The sequence below is a fragment of the Lontra canadensis genome, unplaced genomic scaffold (assembly GCF_010015895.1).
Source record: "Lontra canadensis isolate GAN:19392208 unplaced genomic scaffold, GSC_riverotter_1.0 scaffold84, whole genome shotgun sequence".
Taxonomy (NCBI): domain Eukaryota; kingdom Metazoa; phylum Chordata; class Mammalia; order Carnivora; family Mustelidae; genus Lontra; species Lontra canadensis.
Window position 1 is genome coordinate 6,860,829 of NW_022631078.1, and position 13,664 is coordinate 6,874,492.

The window sequence follows — 13,664 nt, forward strand, 5'->3', positions numbered from 1 at the left end:
TCCATGAATTCATAATGACACTAAAAAAAAAATCTCTTTGGTCCCTTTTGTGGAATGCTAGAAAATCAGTTCATTTCTTATAAACTGTAATTAAAAGAACCAAACATTCAACCTTTGCTTCCTATAAAATCTACCATTCAGAGTAACTGAGTAGTTGATAAAGGAAGTTTCCTTTCATGCAAGTATGCCAGTTAATAAACAAAGACTAAATGACAGAATTAAGGTATTATTTTTTTGAAACCCTTAATGAATTAACAGTAGGCAATGATCACAAGTGGCTTCAAATATCACCAAAAAAGAGACAGTGGAATATTGTATATCTAGGTCTATCTTACTTGAAAACTCATGCACTTCAACTACAACTTTCTGCTTCCATTCAAATTAAACCAGGTCTGCTTCCATCATGTTTGCCCCAACAGGAATAAAAAAGGGGTGCCTCAATGGCTCAGTTGGAGAAGCATGTGGCTCTTGATCTCAGGATCGCGTTCGAGACCCATGTTGGTGTAGAGATTGCTTAAATAAATTTTTAGTATATGAGCTGCTGAAGCGAGCACGCTTAAATAAATTTTTAAAAACCCTTTAAAGAAAAAGGAGGTGAAACATTAGCCAGTGAAGAAAGAGTATCCTTAGGTTGAGGCCGAAGTGTCCATCTCTAAGAAGGAGAAGCAATCTTCAGTGAAAGAGGTGGAAGATTAGCGATCAATCAGATATAGTCCTTGATCCATAAGCATTTATAAAGAATCTGGAAAGAGAAAACTTGTATACATACAACAAAGCGATCCAAAATCAGCCTGATTAACAATGTTCTGGGTCCCAGAAACCCACTTTGTTTGGTAAACCGTTAACAGAAGGATCTACCTCACACTGCTCTCCTCCTTCTCAAACCAGAGATGGTACTAAGATAAGTGTCTTGGGAGTTGATCAAGTCTAAATTGGAGTCCCCGCTCTCCCATCAATTAATTGTGTGACCTGGAGAAAGTTACTTTAACCTAAGACTTGATTTTCTTACCTGTAAAAAGTGGAAATAATAATCTTTATCTCTCAGGACTGTTGAGAGAATTCACTAAATCTCAATGTGTCAGCCTCCTCCCACTCCCCATTCCACCAAGATTCTCCCTCTCCCTCTCTTCCCCTCTATCTCTCTCTCTCTGCCACCTGCCTTCTCTCTGTATATCATCATGGTCTCTCAAGGAGCCATGATGTATGGCGTGCAGCAGGAGGAGGAAGGGCCCCAAGCATTTTGTCCATACCTCATCTAGGGCACAGTCTTTGTCCTGGCAGACTGCAAGCAGATAGATGGAGGCTCTGAAGACCACCAGTGGAGGGCGCTCACCCTGGTCCTGCAGAGACAGGAGGAAGCTTTGCACAGCCACAAATAATTCTGCCTCTGAGACAAACCTGTTGACCAAGGAGAGTCTAAGTGAAAAAGACAGAGATGGCTATCCTGCCTTGTCACGTCCTGTCTTGCCACATCCCCCCTCTGCCTTCTGTCCTTCTGCCCCAGCCTGTCCATGGCCTAATGACACCTTGCACAAAGAACACGCTATATATACTTACAAAACATAGTCATACATGCATAGCACAAGATTCTATGCTTTGTACAAAGCCCTGTCAGGGGCCAGAAACTCCTCACTCACAACTAGAAGATGAAGTGTCTGGGCGCCTGGGTGGCTCAGTGGGTTAAGCCTCTGCCTTCAGCTTGGGTCATGATGTCAGGGTCCTGGGATCGAGCCCCACATCGGGCTCTCTGCTCAGTGGAGAGCCTGCTTCCCCCTCTCTCTCTGCCTGCCTCTCTGCCTACTTGTGATTTCTCTCTCTGTGTGTCAAATAAATAAATAAATAAAATCTTGAAAAAAAAAGAAGATGAAACGTCTGCCAGCTAGAATAGCACTATTAAAGAGAAGGATGCCACTTCTGTGGTTTAGCAATCCATTTTTTGGCCAACAGCCCACTCCTCTTTATCATTAAACTGGTATGTTCAGTGGGTTAGTTTCTGGGGAAGGGAATTCGTCTATGCTTGTACATGCAATGGTAACAGGGGTGAGAAGGGGAATGACTTTTTTTTAGTAAAATACAAAAGGCATATACCCTATTATATCTTTTCAATTTTCCACCATGGGTATCTCTCATCTATCAGATTAAGTTCTTAAAAAAATTAAACATTTTAAAATGGGTAATACTAAACACAACGTAATGTCCTGGAACAGAAAAGGGACAGTAGATGAAAAACTAGTGAAATTCAACAAGAATGCCAAGACCAGGGGCGCCTGGGTGGCTCAGTGGGTTAAAGCCTCTGCCTTCGGCTCAGGTCATGATCCCAGAGTCCTGGGATCGAGCCCCACATCGGGCTCTCTGCTCAGCGGGGAGCCTGCTTCCTCCTCTCTCTCTCTCTGCCTGCCTCTCTGCCTGCTTGTGATCTCTGTCTGTCAAATAAATAACTAAATAAAATCTTTAAAAAAAAAAAAAAAAGAATGCCAAGACCATTCAATGGGGGAAAGGACAAGCTTTTCAAGAAATGGTCCTGGTGGGGAGCCTGGGTGGCTCAGTTGGCTAAGCAGCTGCCTTCAGCTCAGATCATGATCCCAGGGTCCGGGATTGAGCCCCACATTGGACCCCCTGCTCAGTGGGGAGCCTGCCTCTCTCTCTCCCTCTGGCTGCTGCTCTGCCTACTTGTGCTCTCTCTATACATATATATCTGTCAAATAAATAAATAAAAATCTTAAAAAAAAAAAAGAAAAGAAATGGTCCTGGCAAAATTGGATATACAAAAGAATGACTGTGACCCCTCACCTAACATGATCTAAAAGAATATAGATCCCAAATGGGTCCAGAGCTAAAACTATAAAACTCTTGAAAGAAAACATAAAGCAAAAACTTCACAACATCAGATTTGGTAATGATTTTTTTGGATATGACATGAAAGGCACAGATAATAACACGAAAAACAGACAAATTGACTGATGAGGGTTTTTAACTTCCATGTATCAAAAGATACTGTCAACAGAGTAAAAAGGCAACCCACAGAATGGGAGAAAATATTTACAAATCATGTATCTAATGAGAAATTAATATCCAGAGTAAATAGAAAACTCTTAAAACTCAATAACAACAATAAAACTTGCTGATTCAAAAATGGGCAAAGGATTTGAACAGACATTTCCCCACAGAAGACATACAGATGTCCAATAAGCACATGGGAAGATACTCAACATCACTAATCACTAGGGAAAAGCAAATCAAAACTATGAGGTGATAACCTCACATCCATTAGGATGGCCACCATCAAAAAGCAGAAAATAATAAGTTGATGAGAATGTGGAGAAACTGGAACCCTTGTGCATCATTGGTGGGAATGTGAAAAAGTACAGCTGCTGTGAAAAAGAGTATGGCATCTCCTCAAAAAATTACAACTAGAACTGTCAGATGCTCCAACAATCTGGGTACATACAAAGAAGAATTGAAAACAGGGTCTCAAATTGATATTTTACACCCATGTTCACAGCAGCATTATTCACAACAGCCAAAATGCAGAAGCAATCCGATGTCCACTGATGGACAAATTTGTAAGCAAAGTGTGGTATATACATACAACGGAGCATTATTCAGCATAAAAAGGGAAGGAAATTCTGACATGCTACAGGACGGATGAATCTTGAGGACACGCGTTAAATGAAATAAGCCAGCCACAGAAAGATATATGCTGTGTGATTCTACTTACAGGAAGCACTTAGAGTAGTTAAAACCATTGGGACAGAAAGTAGCATAGTGGTTTCCAAGGGCTGGTAAGGGGAAATGGAGAGTTATTCAATAGGTACAGAATTTTACTTCTGCAAGAAGAACAGAGTTCTGGAGATGAATGGTGGTGATGATAGACCAACAATATTAATGCACTTAGTAACCCTGCACAGTACACTAAAAATGGCTAAGACATAAATTTTATGTTTGTGTATTTTACCACTATAAAAAATTGGGAAAAAATACTAATGTACCAAGGTTGGTGTCTTAGTTTGATAAATGTACCATAGTTATGTTAACAGTAGGAGAAAATTAGTGAAGAATTCTCTGTATTCTTTACAACTTTTGTATAAATCTATAATTACCCCAAAGTAAAATGTTCATTTAAGAAATATAAATAAAATGGATGATAGGTATAATTTACACATTGTACAGCTACTAAAAGTATGAGGCAGACCTATTAATAAATACATGAGCTAACATGAAAAGACCTCCAAGATCTATTGTTAGGTTAAAGGGCCAATTGAGGGGCGCCTGGGTGGCTCAGTGGGTTAAGCCTCTGCCTTCGGCTCAGGTCATGATCTCAGGGTCCTGGGATCAAGCCCCGCATCGGGCTCTCTGCTCAGCAGGGAGCCTGCCTCCTCCTCTCTCTCTACCTGCGTCTTTGCTTACTTGTGATCTCTGTCAAATAAATAAATAAAATCTTCTAAAAAAAATAAATAAAGGGCCAATTAAAAACCTTATATAATATCCCATTCTGTATACTGGGAAAAAAGAAGCATATGTGTGTTTCTTGATACATAGACAAGTTCACAAGTTCACTATTAGGTCACCTAATAGTAGTTAATGCTGGCAACTATTTTACTTGCATATTTACATGAATTTTTAAAAAAACATTCAAAGAATCACATGGGCAATAATCAATTTTATGGTATTGCCATAAAAACAGACACATAGGCCAATGGAACAGAACAGAGCCCAGAAATAACTCCATGCATATATAGTCAATTAAATTATAACAAAGTTACCAAGAATATACAATGGGGAAAGTACAGTCTCTTCAATAAATGGTGTTGGGAAAATTGCACAGCCACATACAAAAATAAATAAATAAATAAAATTGGACCACTCTCTTATACCATACACGAAAACTGACCAACATGGATTAAAGACATAAATTAAGACCTGAAACCATAAAATTTCTACAAGAAAACATAGGTAGTAAGCTACTTGATATCAGTTTGGCGGATGATTATTTTAGAGCTTCTACCAAAACCAAAAATAAACAAATGGGGCTCTTTCAAACTAAAAAGCTTCAGCAAAGCAAAGGAAACTATCAACAAAATGAAAAGGCAACTTATTGAATGGGAGAAAAATCTTTGCAAATCATATATCTGATATAAAGTTAATATCTAGGGGTGCCTGGGTGACTCAGTGGGTTGAGCCTCTGCCTTCTGCTCAGGTCATGATCTCAGGTTCCTGGGATTGAGCCCTACATCGAGCTCTCTGCTCGCCGGGGAGCCTGCTTACCCCTCTCTCTCTCTGCCTGCCTCTCTGCCTACTTGTAATCTCTGTCTGTCAAGTAAATAAATAAATAAATCTTTAAAAAAAGTTAATATCCAAATATACAAAGAACTCATACAACTCAATAGCAAAAAATAAAACTAAAAGAAAGTCCAATTTAAAAACGCATAGAGGATCTGAATACACATTTTTCCAAAGAAGATGCAGATGGCCAACAGGTACATGAAAAGATGCTCAACATCACTAATCAGCAAGGAAATAAAAATCAAAACCACAATGAGGTATCACCTTATACCTGTTAAATGGCAATTACCAAAAAGACAAGAAAAAAACAAGTGTTGGCAAGGATGAGGAGAAATGGGAACACATGAGCACTGTTAGTAGGAATGTAAATTGGGGCACTCACTATGGAAAAGAGAAAGGAGTTTCCTCAAAAAATTAAAAATAGAACTACCATATGATCCAGCAATTCTACTTCTGAACTCAAAAAGATATCCACACCACAATGTTCATTGCAGCACTATTTACAATGGCCAATACATGGAAAAAACCTGCGTGTCCATTGGTGGGTGAACAGATAAAGAAAACGTGATACGTACATACAGTGGAATACTATTCAGCCAAAAAAAGGGGAATCCTGCCATTTATAACAACATGGATTGACCTTAGGGCATTAGGCTAAGTGAAATAAGTCAGAGAGAAAGAAAAATACTTTATGATCTTACTTATATGGGGAATCTTAAAAAAAAAACAACTAAACTCTCGGATACTAATAACACATGAGGCTGGACATTGTTACCCACGGGGTGAATGCTTAATGGGTATGAGGTTTTATTCTGGAGTGATGGAAATGTTTTGGAACAAGAGAGGTGGTGGTTGCACAACTGCAAATATACTAAATGCTACTGAACTGTTAACTTTAAATGATTAATTTTGTGTTGTGTGAATTTTACCTCAATACAATTATTTTTTAAGCTTAAGGAACAGTCTTTTGATTTTGAAATTTTAATCAATTGTACAGTAATTTGTTTGTTGTTTTTTTTAAAGAGATGGAGGTGGGGGGCAAAGGGAGAGGGAGAGAGAATCTTAAGCAGGCTCCATGCCTAGCACAGAGCCCAGTGCAGAACTCGATCTCAGGACCCTGAGATCATGACCTGAGCTGAAACCAGGAGTTGGACGCTTAATGGACTGTGCCACCCTGGCACCCCTTAAACTGCACAGTAATTTTTAAAAAGATTTTACTTATTTATTTGAGAGAGAGAGCTAGTGCAAACAGCAGGGAGGAGAGGGGTGAGGGGAGGTACAAGAGGAAAGGGAAAGGGGGGGTAGAGGGAGAGGAGGAGCAGAAAGAAAGGGAGAAGCAGGTTCCCCACTGGGCAGGGAGCCTACCCCAGGGACCCAGAGCTCAATCCCAAGACCCTGGGATCATGACCTGAGCTGAAGGCAGACACTTAACTGACTGAGCCACCCAGGCACTCCTGTTTAGTAATTCTTTTTTTTTTTCCCTTAAAGATTCCATTCATTTATTTGACAGAGATAACAAGTAGGCAGAGAGGCAGGCAGAGAGAGAGGAAGGGAAGCAGGCTCCCCGCCAAGCAGAAAACCCAACTCGGGGCTCGATCCCAGGACCCCGGGACCATGACCTGAGCCGAAGGCAGAGGCTTTAACCCACTGAGCCACCCAGGCGCCTCCTCTTTAGTAATTCTTAAAACCAAAGCAAACCACTATTTTTTTTTCTATGCACAAACAATACTTTTTAAGGATACCAAAAAATTCTAATTAGCACTCTAGGCCTCTTCTCTCTACACTGTAACTACCCACCTATCTGCCTTAACCCTCCTCCAATATGTGAGCCCCTCAAGAATAAAACCCATTTCTCACTTATCTCTGTGTCCCCAGTGCCCAACACCAGGCTTGGAGTAGATGCCTCTGTGAATATTTATCAAACTAAACTAGGCTACAGATGTGGGTCCCAGGATCCACTGCCAGCCACTAGCATCGAACACTGACCTATCCTCATGGATGTAGGCCAGGTAGAAGAGGAGCAGGGTGCTGTACTGTCTCTGGCGAGCAGTTCCCTCCACATACTGGCGATCTGACAGGAAGGCGAGGCTTTCAGGGCTCCTGCTGCTTATCTGGGGCAGCCCCTGCTGCAGGAAGGTAGATGCTGCAGAGAGTTCTGGAGAGGAAAGAGGCAGGAGAAAGCCACACAGAAAACACAGAAGAGCAGGTAATCAGCATATAAATACGTGCCTACATGAAGGGTACTGCACAGGGTAGCAGGGTTCATAGAGGATAAAACGAAATCAGAGTTTCCTATTCCTATAAAGCTTTCAACCTGCCAGGAGAGACTAAAGATGTGAAGATGAACTAAAGATGTTCTTCCACTAAACATGTGGAAGAACATGGATACAATCCTTGATTCATTCATTCATTGACAAATGTTCATTGAGTGACTACACTAGGCCAGGCTGTGAAACACAGGCTCTATCTCCCGGAGCTGATAGCTGAGAAAAGACAGATAATGAGACAGACAGTTTAATAGGACATGCGATCAAGTGTCCCATTCAAGCGTGACTCATACCACCTGGGGTGGGGAGGACAAGCTCAAAAAGGAGGGAACTGTGGAAGGTATGCAGAAAACAGGCAGAAAAGTGAGGGCAGAGAATCCTAGGCATGGGAAGAAAGGGGTTCAGGGGCCCAGAGGCTTAAGAGGACATGCTCAGGGTGCGGCAAGGAATTCCGTCTGACCAAACCAGCGATGAACAGACGTGGAGTGTCAAGAGTTCCAAAGTGATGTGACATAATTTGTAGTTTGAATGCTGAGTCAAGAATTTAGATTTTGGGGCGCCTGGGTGGCTCAGCCTCTGCCTTCGGCTCGGGTCATGATCCCAGGGGCCTGGGATTGAGCCCTGCGTCTGGCTCTCTGCTCGGCGGGGAGCCTGCTTCCTCCTCTCTCTCTCTCTCTGCTTGCCTCTCTGTCTACTTGTGATCTCTGTCTGTCAAATAAATAAATAAAATCTTAAAAAAAAAAAGTTTAAAAAAAAAAAAGAATTTAGATTTTATCCTGAGAATAGATCTCCTATGAAATCTCTATTTCAGAAAAGAAAGGATATTTTAATACCAAGAGTATAAAGAAAAAGACTTCAGAGCTTAAACTTGAATAAAGTCAACTTTATAGAAAATTCACTATATTACCCTTATTTTTTACATTTCACCATGGATCAGAGGAACCTTCAACACTGTCTGACAGTGTCCCACAGACTGATCTTCAGGGGCCACCAGCTGAAGGCTGGGGTGTTAGGATGGTAAGACTTGATTTTTTGGACAGATCTTTCCAGAAGTGGATGGAAACCAGTTGGAGGATGAGAAACTGAAAGCAGGAGGCCAAGTCAGAGGTCAAATGAAGGGTCTGTCCTGCCAATACAGTGGACTTAGGACCAAGTGGAGGATGAGGATAGAGAACATGTACAGCAGAGCCAGGTCAGTTCTCCTAATTCTAAGTTTAGTCATTTTTGTACCAAAGCACACTATAATCATTATTGTAAAAATGAAACTAATATGCTAGAGTTCCACACATCCACCCACCTTTTCTCCTGATATATAAAAGAAAGAAGCAGTCTGCATGTTAGTAAGGTCTGCTGTTCTTCCTGGTACTCTGAGATTTGACAAGGCCTCATTGTCTAAGGAGGCAGATATGTGGGGCTCCTCCTATTCCCCCAAAAGAGGATGCTGTCAGCAGCAGTGCGGCTAGCACAGTGAGCACAAGAGGTGCTGTGCCGTTGGCTACCAACGTAAACTTAGGCGTCAACCATGGCAGAAGTGGTTGTGCTAGTGTCTCTGAAGGCCAGACCACACCTAACACGCAAAGAGCAGGACACCACATGGAGAGGAGTGCCTGCTACAGTGAGAGACTTGGGAACCAAGCCATGCTGGAAGGAATGAAAATGTTCACCCGAGATTCAGTCTCTCTCAGCACAGTGCTGGAGAAAAAGGAAAAGAAGGAGTGAGGTTTGGGAAGTGGAGGGACATGACACATCTTCATAAATGTAAAAAGAGGAAACACGGCCAGTACCACAAAGAAGGTATCATAGTTGCTGAATGAATAAGACAATGATTAAATTGTTTTCTATTATACCAAAAGAAGTCTAGGATAGAGGAACTCCATGGGGGCAGAGAACATGTTGTAATTATCACCATAGCCACAGCAGCACTGTGGCCTCCCTGGCATGTAGCAGAAGCTCAGTGACTTTCAGCAGAGGGAAAAACTTCAGCTCTCAGCCCTCCATCTGCTGTTCCTCCGGCCTAGACTCTCCATGAGCCTCCTTTATCTTACGCAGACCTCTGCTAACATGCCACCTACTCACAGAGGCCTTCCCTGACCACCTATCCAACATGTATTTTCTCCCTCCACCATCCTCTATCCTTTTGTCCAGTTTCATCGTTTTCATAGAACCTATTCATTTTTGACATTGAATCTATGTGTTTATTGTCTACCTCTCTCATTCCATGAGGACAAGATGTTGGAACTCTATCACCAGCACCTGGAAAGAGCCTGGCACACAGTAGATGCTCAAGAAATATTCCATGAATGAAGAAACAAAGAAATGGAACAGACCATTCCAAGTATTTTGAGCAGAAATCTCTGGAGGTAACAAGAAGAGAGCGAAAGTTCTGCTGTAAGGGATGTTACAGAGGAGATGGCCTGGATGAGAAACTGGACTTGATAAGCTCTGGAGTCCTTCTCAGTCCTTAGAGTCTAAGGGTCCAGGAAGCTTGGATTCTCTTGTTTTCTGATTCTATTATCTCATCTCCTTAAGTGTTAGTCTCTAGTCCTACCATTCCATGATTCCATGGTTCCTCTGGCAGCTTCTAGCAAAGAGGTCATAATTACTGTGATATTAACTCACTACCCAGCCAATCAACAAAGGCATCCAGGCTGTAAAAAGATCACCTTGGACCTGAGGAGTGGTCAAGCCGCAGCATCTTACCTTCTTCGGAAGGTGGTCCTGTCTTCTCTGGAGCTGAGAGGAGGTTGAGGCTCATGCAGTAGAGGAAATTGGAACATACCTGATTTAGGGCTGAGTGACTTAGAGGGTGGAAAGGAAGAGAGAACGAGAGGACATTGTGACTTTGGCTGGGACAGCATTACCCTTGCCATATACTGGGGCACCACTGCCTTGTGCCAAAGCCCAATGAAATTCTAACCACGGCTCTGGAAGAATAATTCCGGACGTAGCTGTGAATAATTAGTATGGAACCTGTTGCCACAGCTATAATGTAGACACATGGGCATTGACTAAAATTCAGAGTTGAAAAAATAAGTCAGGGAAGGCTACTGAACTCCGACTTAACAAAACATAGCAACAAAAACAAGTGCTCCTAGACCAGGAAAGAGCTTGGGAGTACTAGGGGGTAAAGCTATTGAATCCAAGACAGGTAATTAAGATCTCCTTAATTACACACATCCAAAATTGTGACTTTGAATCCAGATCGATCCTTGTATTTGTATCCCCTCCTGAAAGTTGGGTGTTCTATTCAGAGATATGCAAGGAGACCTAGACACCGCACTGTGGTCGCCTTGCAGGTTGTAGGCAGTAACAAATGGGATCTGCCAAGTAAATGCAGAGACAGGTGGCAAATCATAAATGGGAAGGAAGAAAAGGCTACTGCAGAAACATTAACAAGACAGACTAAAGTCTCTATTTTGAACAAGAGAGTTTCTCCTCTGGAAATGCTGGGCTGGCAGCAATGAGGACATGACTCTCTGTGGACACTTCTTTCATACCCTCAAGGGCTTCCAGTTCCCCATTTGTAAAATGAGGGGTTAGACAAATGATCACCAAGAGCCTTTCCAGTTTTGACGTAACAGGTGCCCATCCACATGTCACATGGAATGAATGTCTCAGCAGAACCAGACTAAATAAAAGCTACAGAAGCATGTCAGGTTCATACCACCAGCTGCTGAGCAATTCTGACACTGTGTCAATCCCCTCACAGTCCAACGACTAAACCAGTCAGATATTTCCAATTGTCCAGTCAAGGACACTGGCTCCTTTGCCACCAATTTTGCCTGAGACCAGACATACCTCAGGCTGCTGCGGAATCTGGCCTTCAGTTCCAGGGTTAGTCGTATGAAAGATGAGGAAGCTTGGGAGAAAAGGGAAGCAAGCAGAGAGCGGTTTAAACTAGATTTATTACATCGTCATCCCTGCCCATACCGATCACATCCTCTACTGCCTTCCCAAATCAAAACCTCTCCCAGTGAGACTTCTCTCAATAAAAATCAGCACAATCCACCTAGATGGCAGCCACAAGCCAAGGCATTACCCTGAGCTGTTCCCTCTCCTTTCTGCCCCACATCCAACTGTCACACACCCCCCAAAACCACCTTTGTTCCTATCATCAACCTGAGTTAATACAAGAGTTTAAATTATTTTCTCCAGTCTTGCATTCCTCTAACTCATGGTTCATACCAAATCAAAAAGGATCGTTCTAAAACAGAAAGCTGAGCCTATCACTCCTCTTTTTTAAAACTCAAAGTTCCTAGGATAAAGTCCAAATTTCTCACATGGCCAACAAAGCCCTCCATGACCAAGCCCTGGCTACTCCTCTGTGGTAGACCTTCCACTATATGCTATGTGACAGGAAGAAAGGGCAGGGCTTTAAATGATAATGGTAAGAGGTAAGCATTGCATAAAAATTGAGGAAGCAAAAAAAAAAAAAAAAATCAGAAAGCAGGCTCCAGAGCCAGATTCCCTGAGTTTGAATCCTGGGTACACCACTTCTAGTGCAATCTTGGGCAAATTATTCAACCTCTCTGAGTTTCAGTATGCTTCTTCAGAGAATGAAGATAATCATAGCACACACTTCCTAGGGTTTTTCTGAGAACTAAATGAATTGATATGTATAAAGCACTTAAAACAGTATGTGACAGAGGTTCCTGGGTGGCTCAGTCAGTTGAGCATCTGACTCTTGATTTCAGCTCAGATCATGATTTCAAGGTCCTGGGATCAAGACCTGCAGGCTCTCTGCTCAGCGGGGAGTCTGCTTGTCTCCCTCTCCCTCCACCCCTCCTCCCCTCCTCCTGTTCACATGTGCTCTAAAGTAAATAAATAAATAAATCTTAAGGGGGGGGGACAGTATCCGGGGCATCTGGGTGGCTGAGTTGGTGAAGCATCTGCCTTCAGCTCAGGTCATGATCCCAGGGTCCTTGGGATCAAGCCCAGCAAGAGGCTCCCTGCTAAGCAGGGAGCCCGCTTCTTCTTCTGCCTCTCCTCCTGGCTTAGGCTCTCTCAATCACTCTCTATCTCTACCAAACACACAAACAGTGTCTGACAATAGTAAGAGTGTAATAAGTGTTAGTTGTCATTAGTTATTAATTATTACTCCCTTTCTCTCTACTCCCTTTCTGCTTTGGGCTGTTTTCCCCTTCCCATTCTCACCATCACTAATACTAAGGAAAATAAAGGAGACTCTAACTCTGACTCCTGGGCTTATTCAGCAGACTGAGGTATTTACAGGTAACAACTGGACAAGTGAGAAAGGAAGCTCTACACTTGAGAGGGAAAAAATGACTGGCGAGAGAAAAAAATAAATAGATGCAAGAAAGCCTGGATAAGGCTGAGGGAATCAAGAATCCCTGGGGTTCAATTATAAGAAGGCAGTTCAGTGTACAGCGAGACAGCAGCTTTCACACAGAGTGCTAGTTCCCCCCCAGAAGGCATCTGGAAGTCTATGGGACGTTTTTCAGGTGTCACAATGACTGGGGGTACTTCTGACATTCAGCACTCAGGTGTCAGAGATGCTAAACATCTTGAGAAGTCTGAGGGAATATCAAGTATGGAGAACAACGTGGAAAGATGTGTGTTGTGGGACTGGAACTGGAACCTCCTTGATATTCTTAGAGAAATAGCAATAAATCCGAGAACTTACTTTAAGTACCTTCGGTTGTTGGATAGTATTGCCTTCCACTCAACACTGGGCAGAATATAGATATTGACTCTGAGTGATCACATAAACCTCCTGCCCACAGGTTATGCTCTCTTTGAATACTCTGGCACCCGCCTCCCTCCCAACTTCCACACTTGCCTGATGCCTACCGAGCTTCTTGGAGAACTTCTCCTTCATGTGGGGAGCGATGACAAAGAGACTGTGCAGAATCGAGAGGAAAACTTCCATCAAGTTTGGGTGGGTGGCCTGCTCTGAGTGCCTCTGCAAAGAACCAGGAGGGAGAACACAGCCCACCAGGACTGAGCCTCTGAAGAAAAAAGCATCAGCAAAACTGGCATCAAATCTAGCAACAATAAACTAACCCTTTTTACTTGAAGGGCACAAGAAAAGCTAGGGAGTCTGAAATCACAAGCCTGCATCCAAGGATTGTATCCACCACTTAATAAGTTGTA

At 42.5% G+C, this 13,664-nt stretch overlaps 1 protein-coding gene across 1 annotated transcript in view; it reads right to left on the reverse strand.

The window, feature by feature from the left end:
* The window catches only part of MEI1 (meiotic double-stranded break formation protein 1), a 77,254-nt gene that overhangs the window by 35,227 nt on the left and 28,363 nt on the right, over positions 1 to 13,664 (reverse strand). Inside the window, exons 15-19 of the mRNA XM_032882887.1 lie at positions 13,362 to 13,473; positions 11,349 to 11,409; positions 10,251 to 10,348; positions 7,270 to 7,438; positions 1,251 to 1,398 (exon numbers count right to left, since the gene is read on the reverse strand). Of these exons, the coding sequence (XP_032738778.1) occupies positions 1,251 to 1,398; positions 7,270 to 7,438; positions 10,251 to 10,348; positions 11,349 to 11,409; positions 13,362 to 13,473 (588 nt within the window). The remainder of the gene's footprint in view (positions 1 to 1,250; positions 1,399 to 7,269; positions 7,439 to 10,250; positions 10,349 to 11,348; positions 11,410 to 13,361; positions 13,474 to 13,664) is intronic.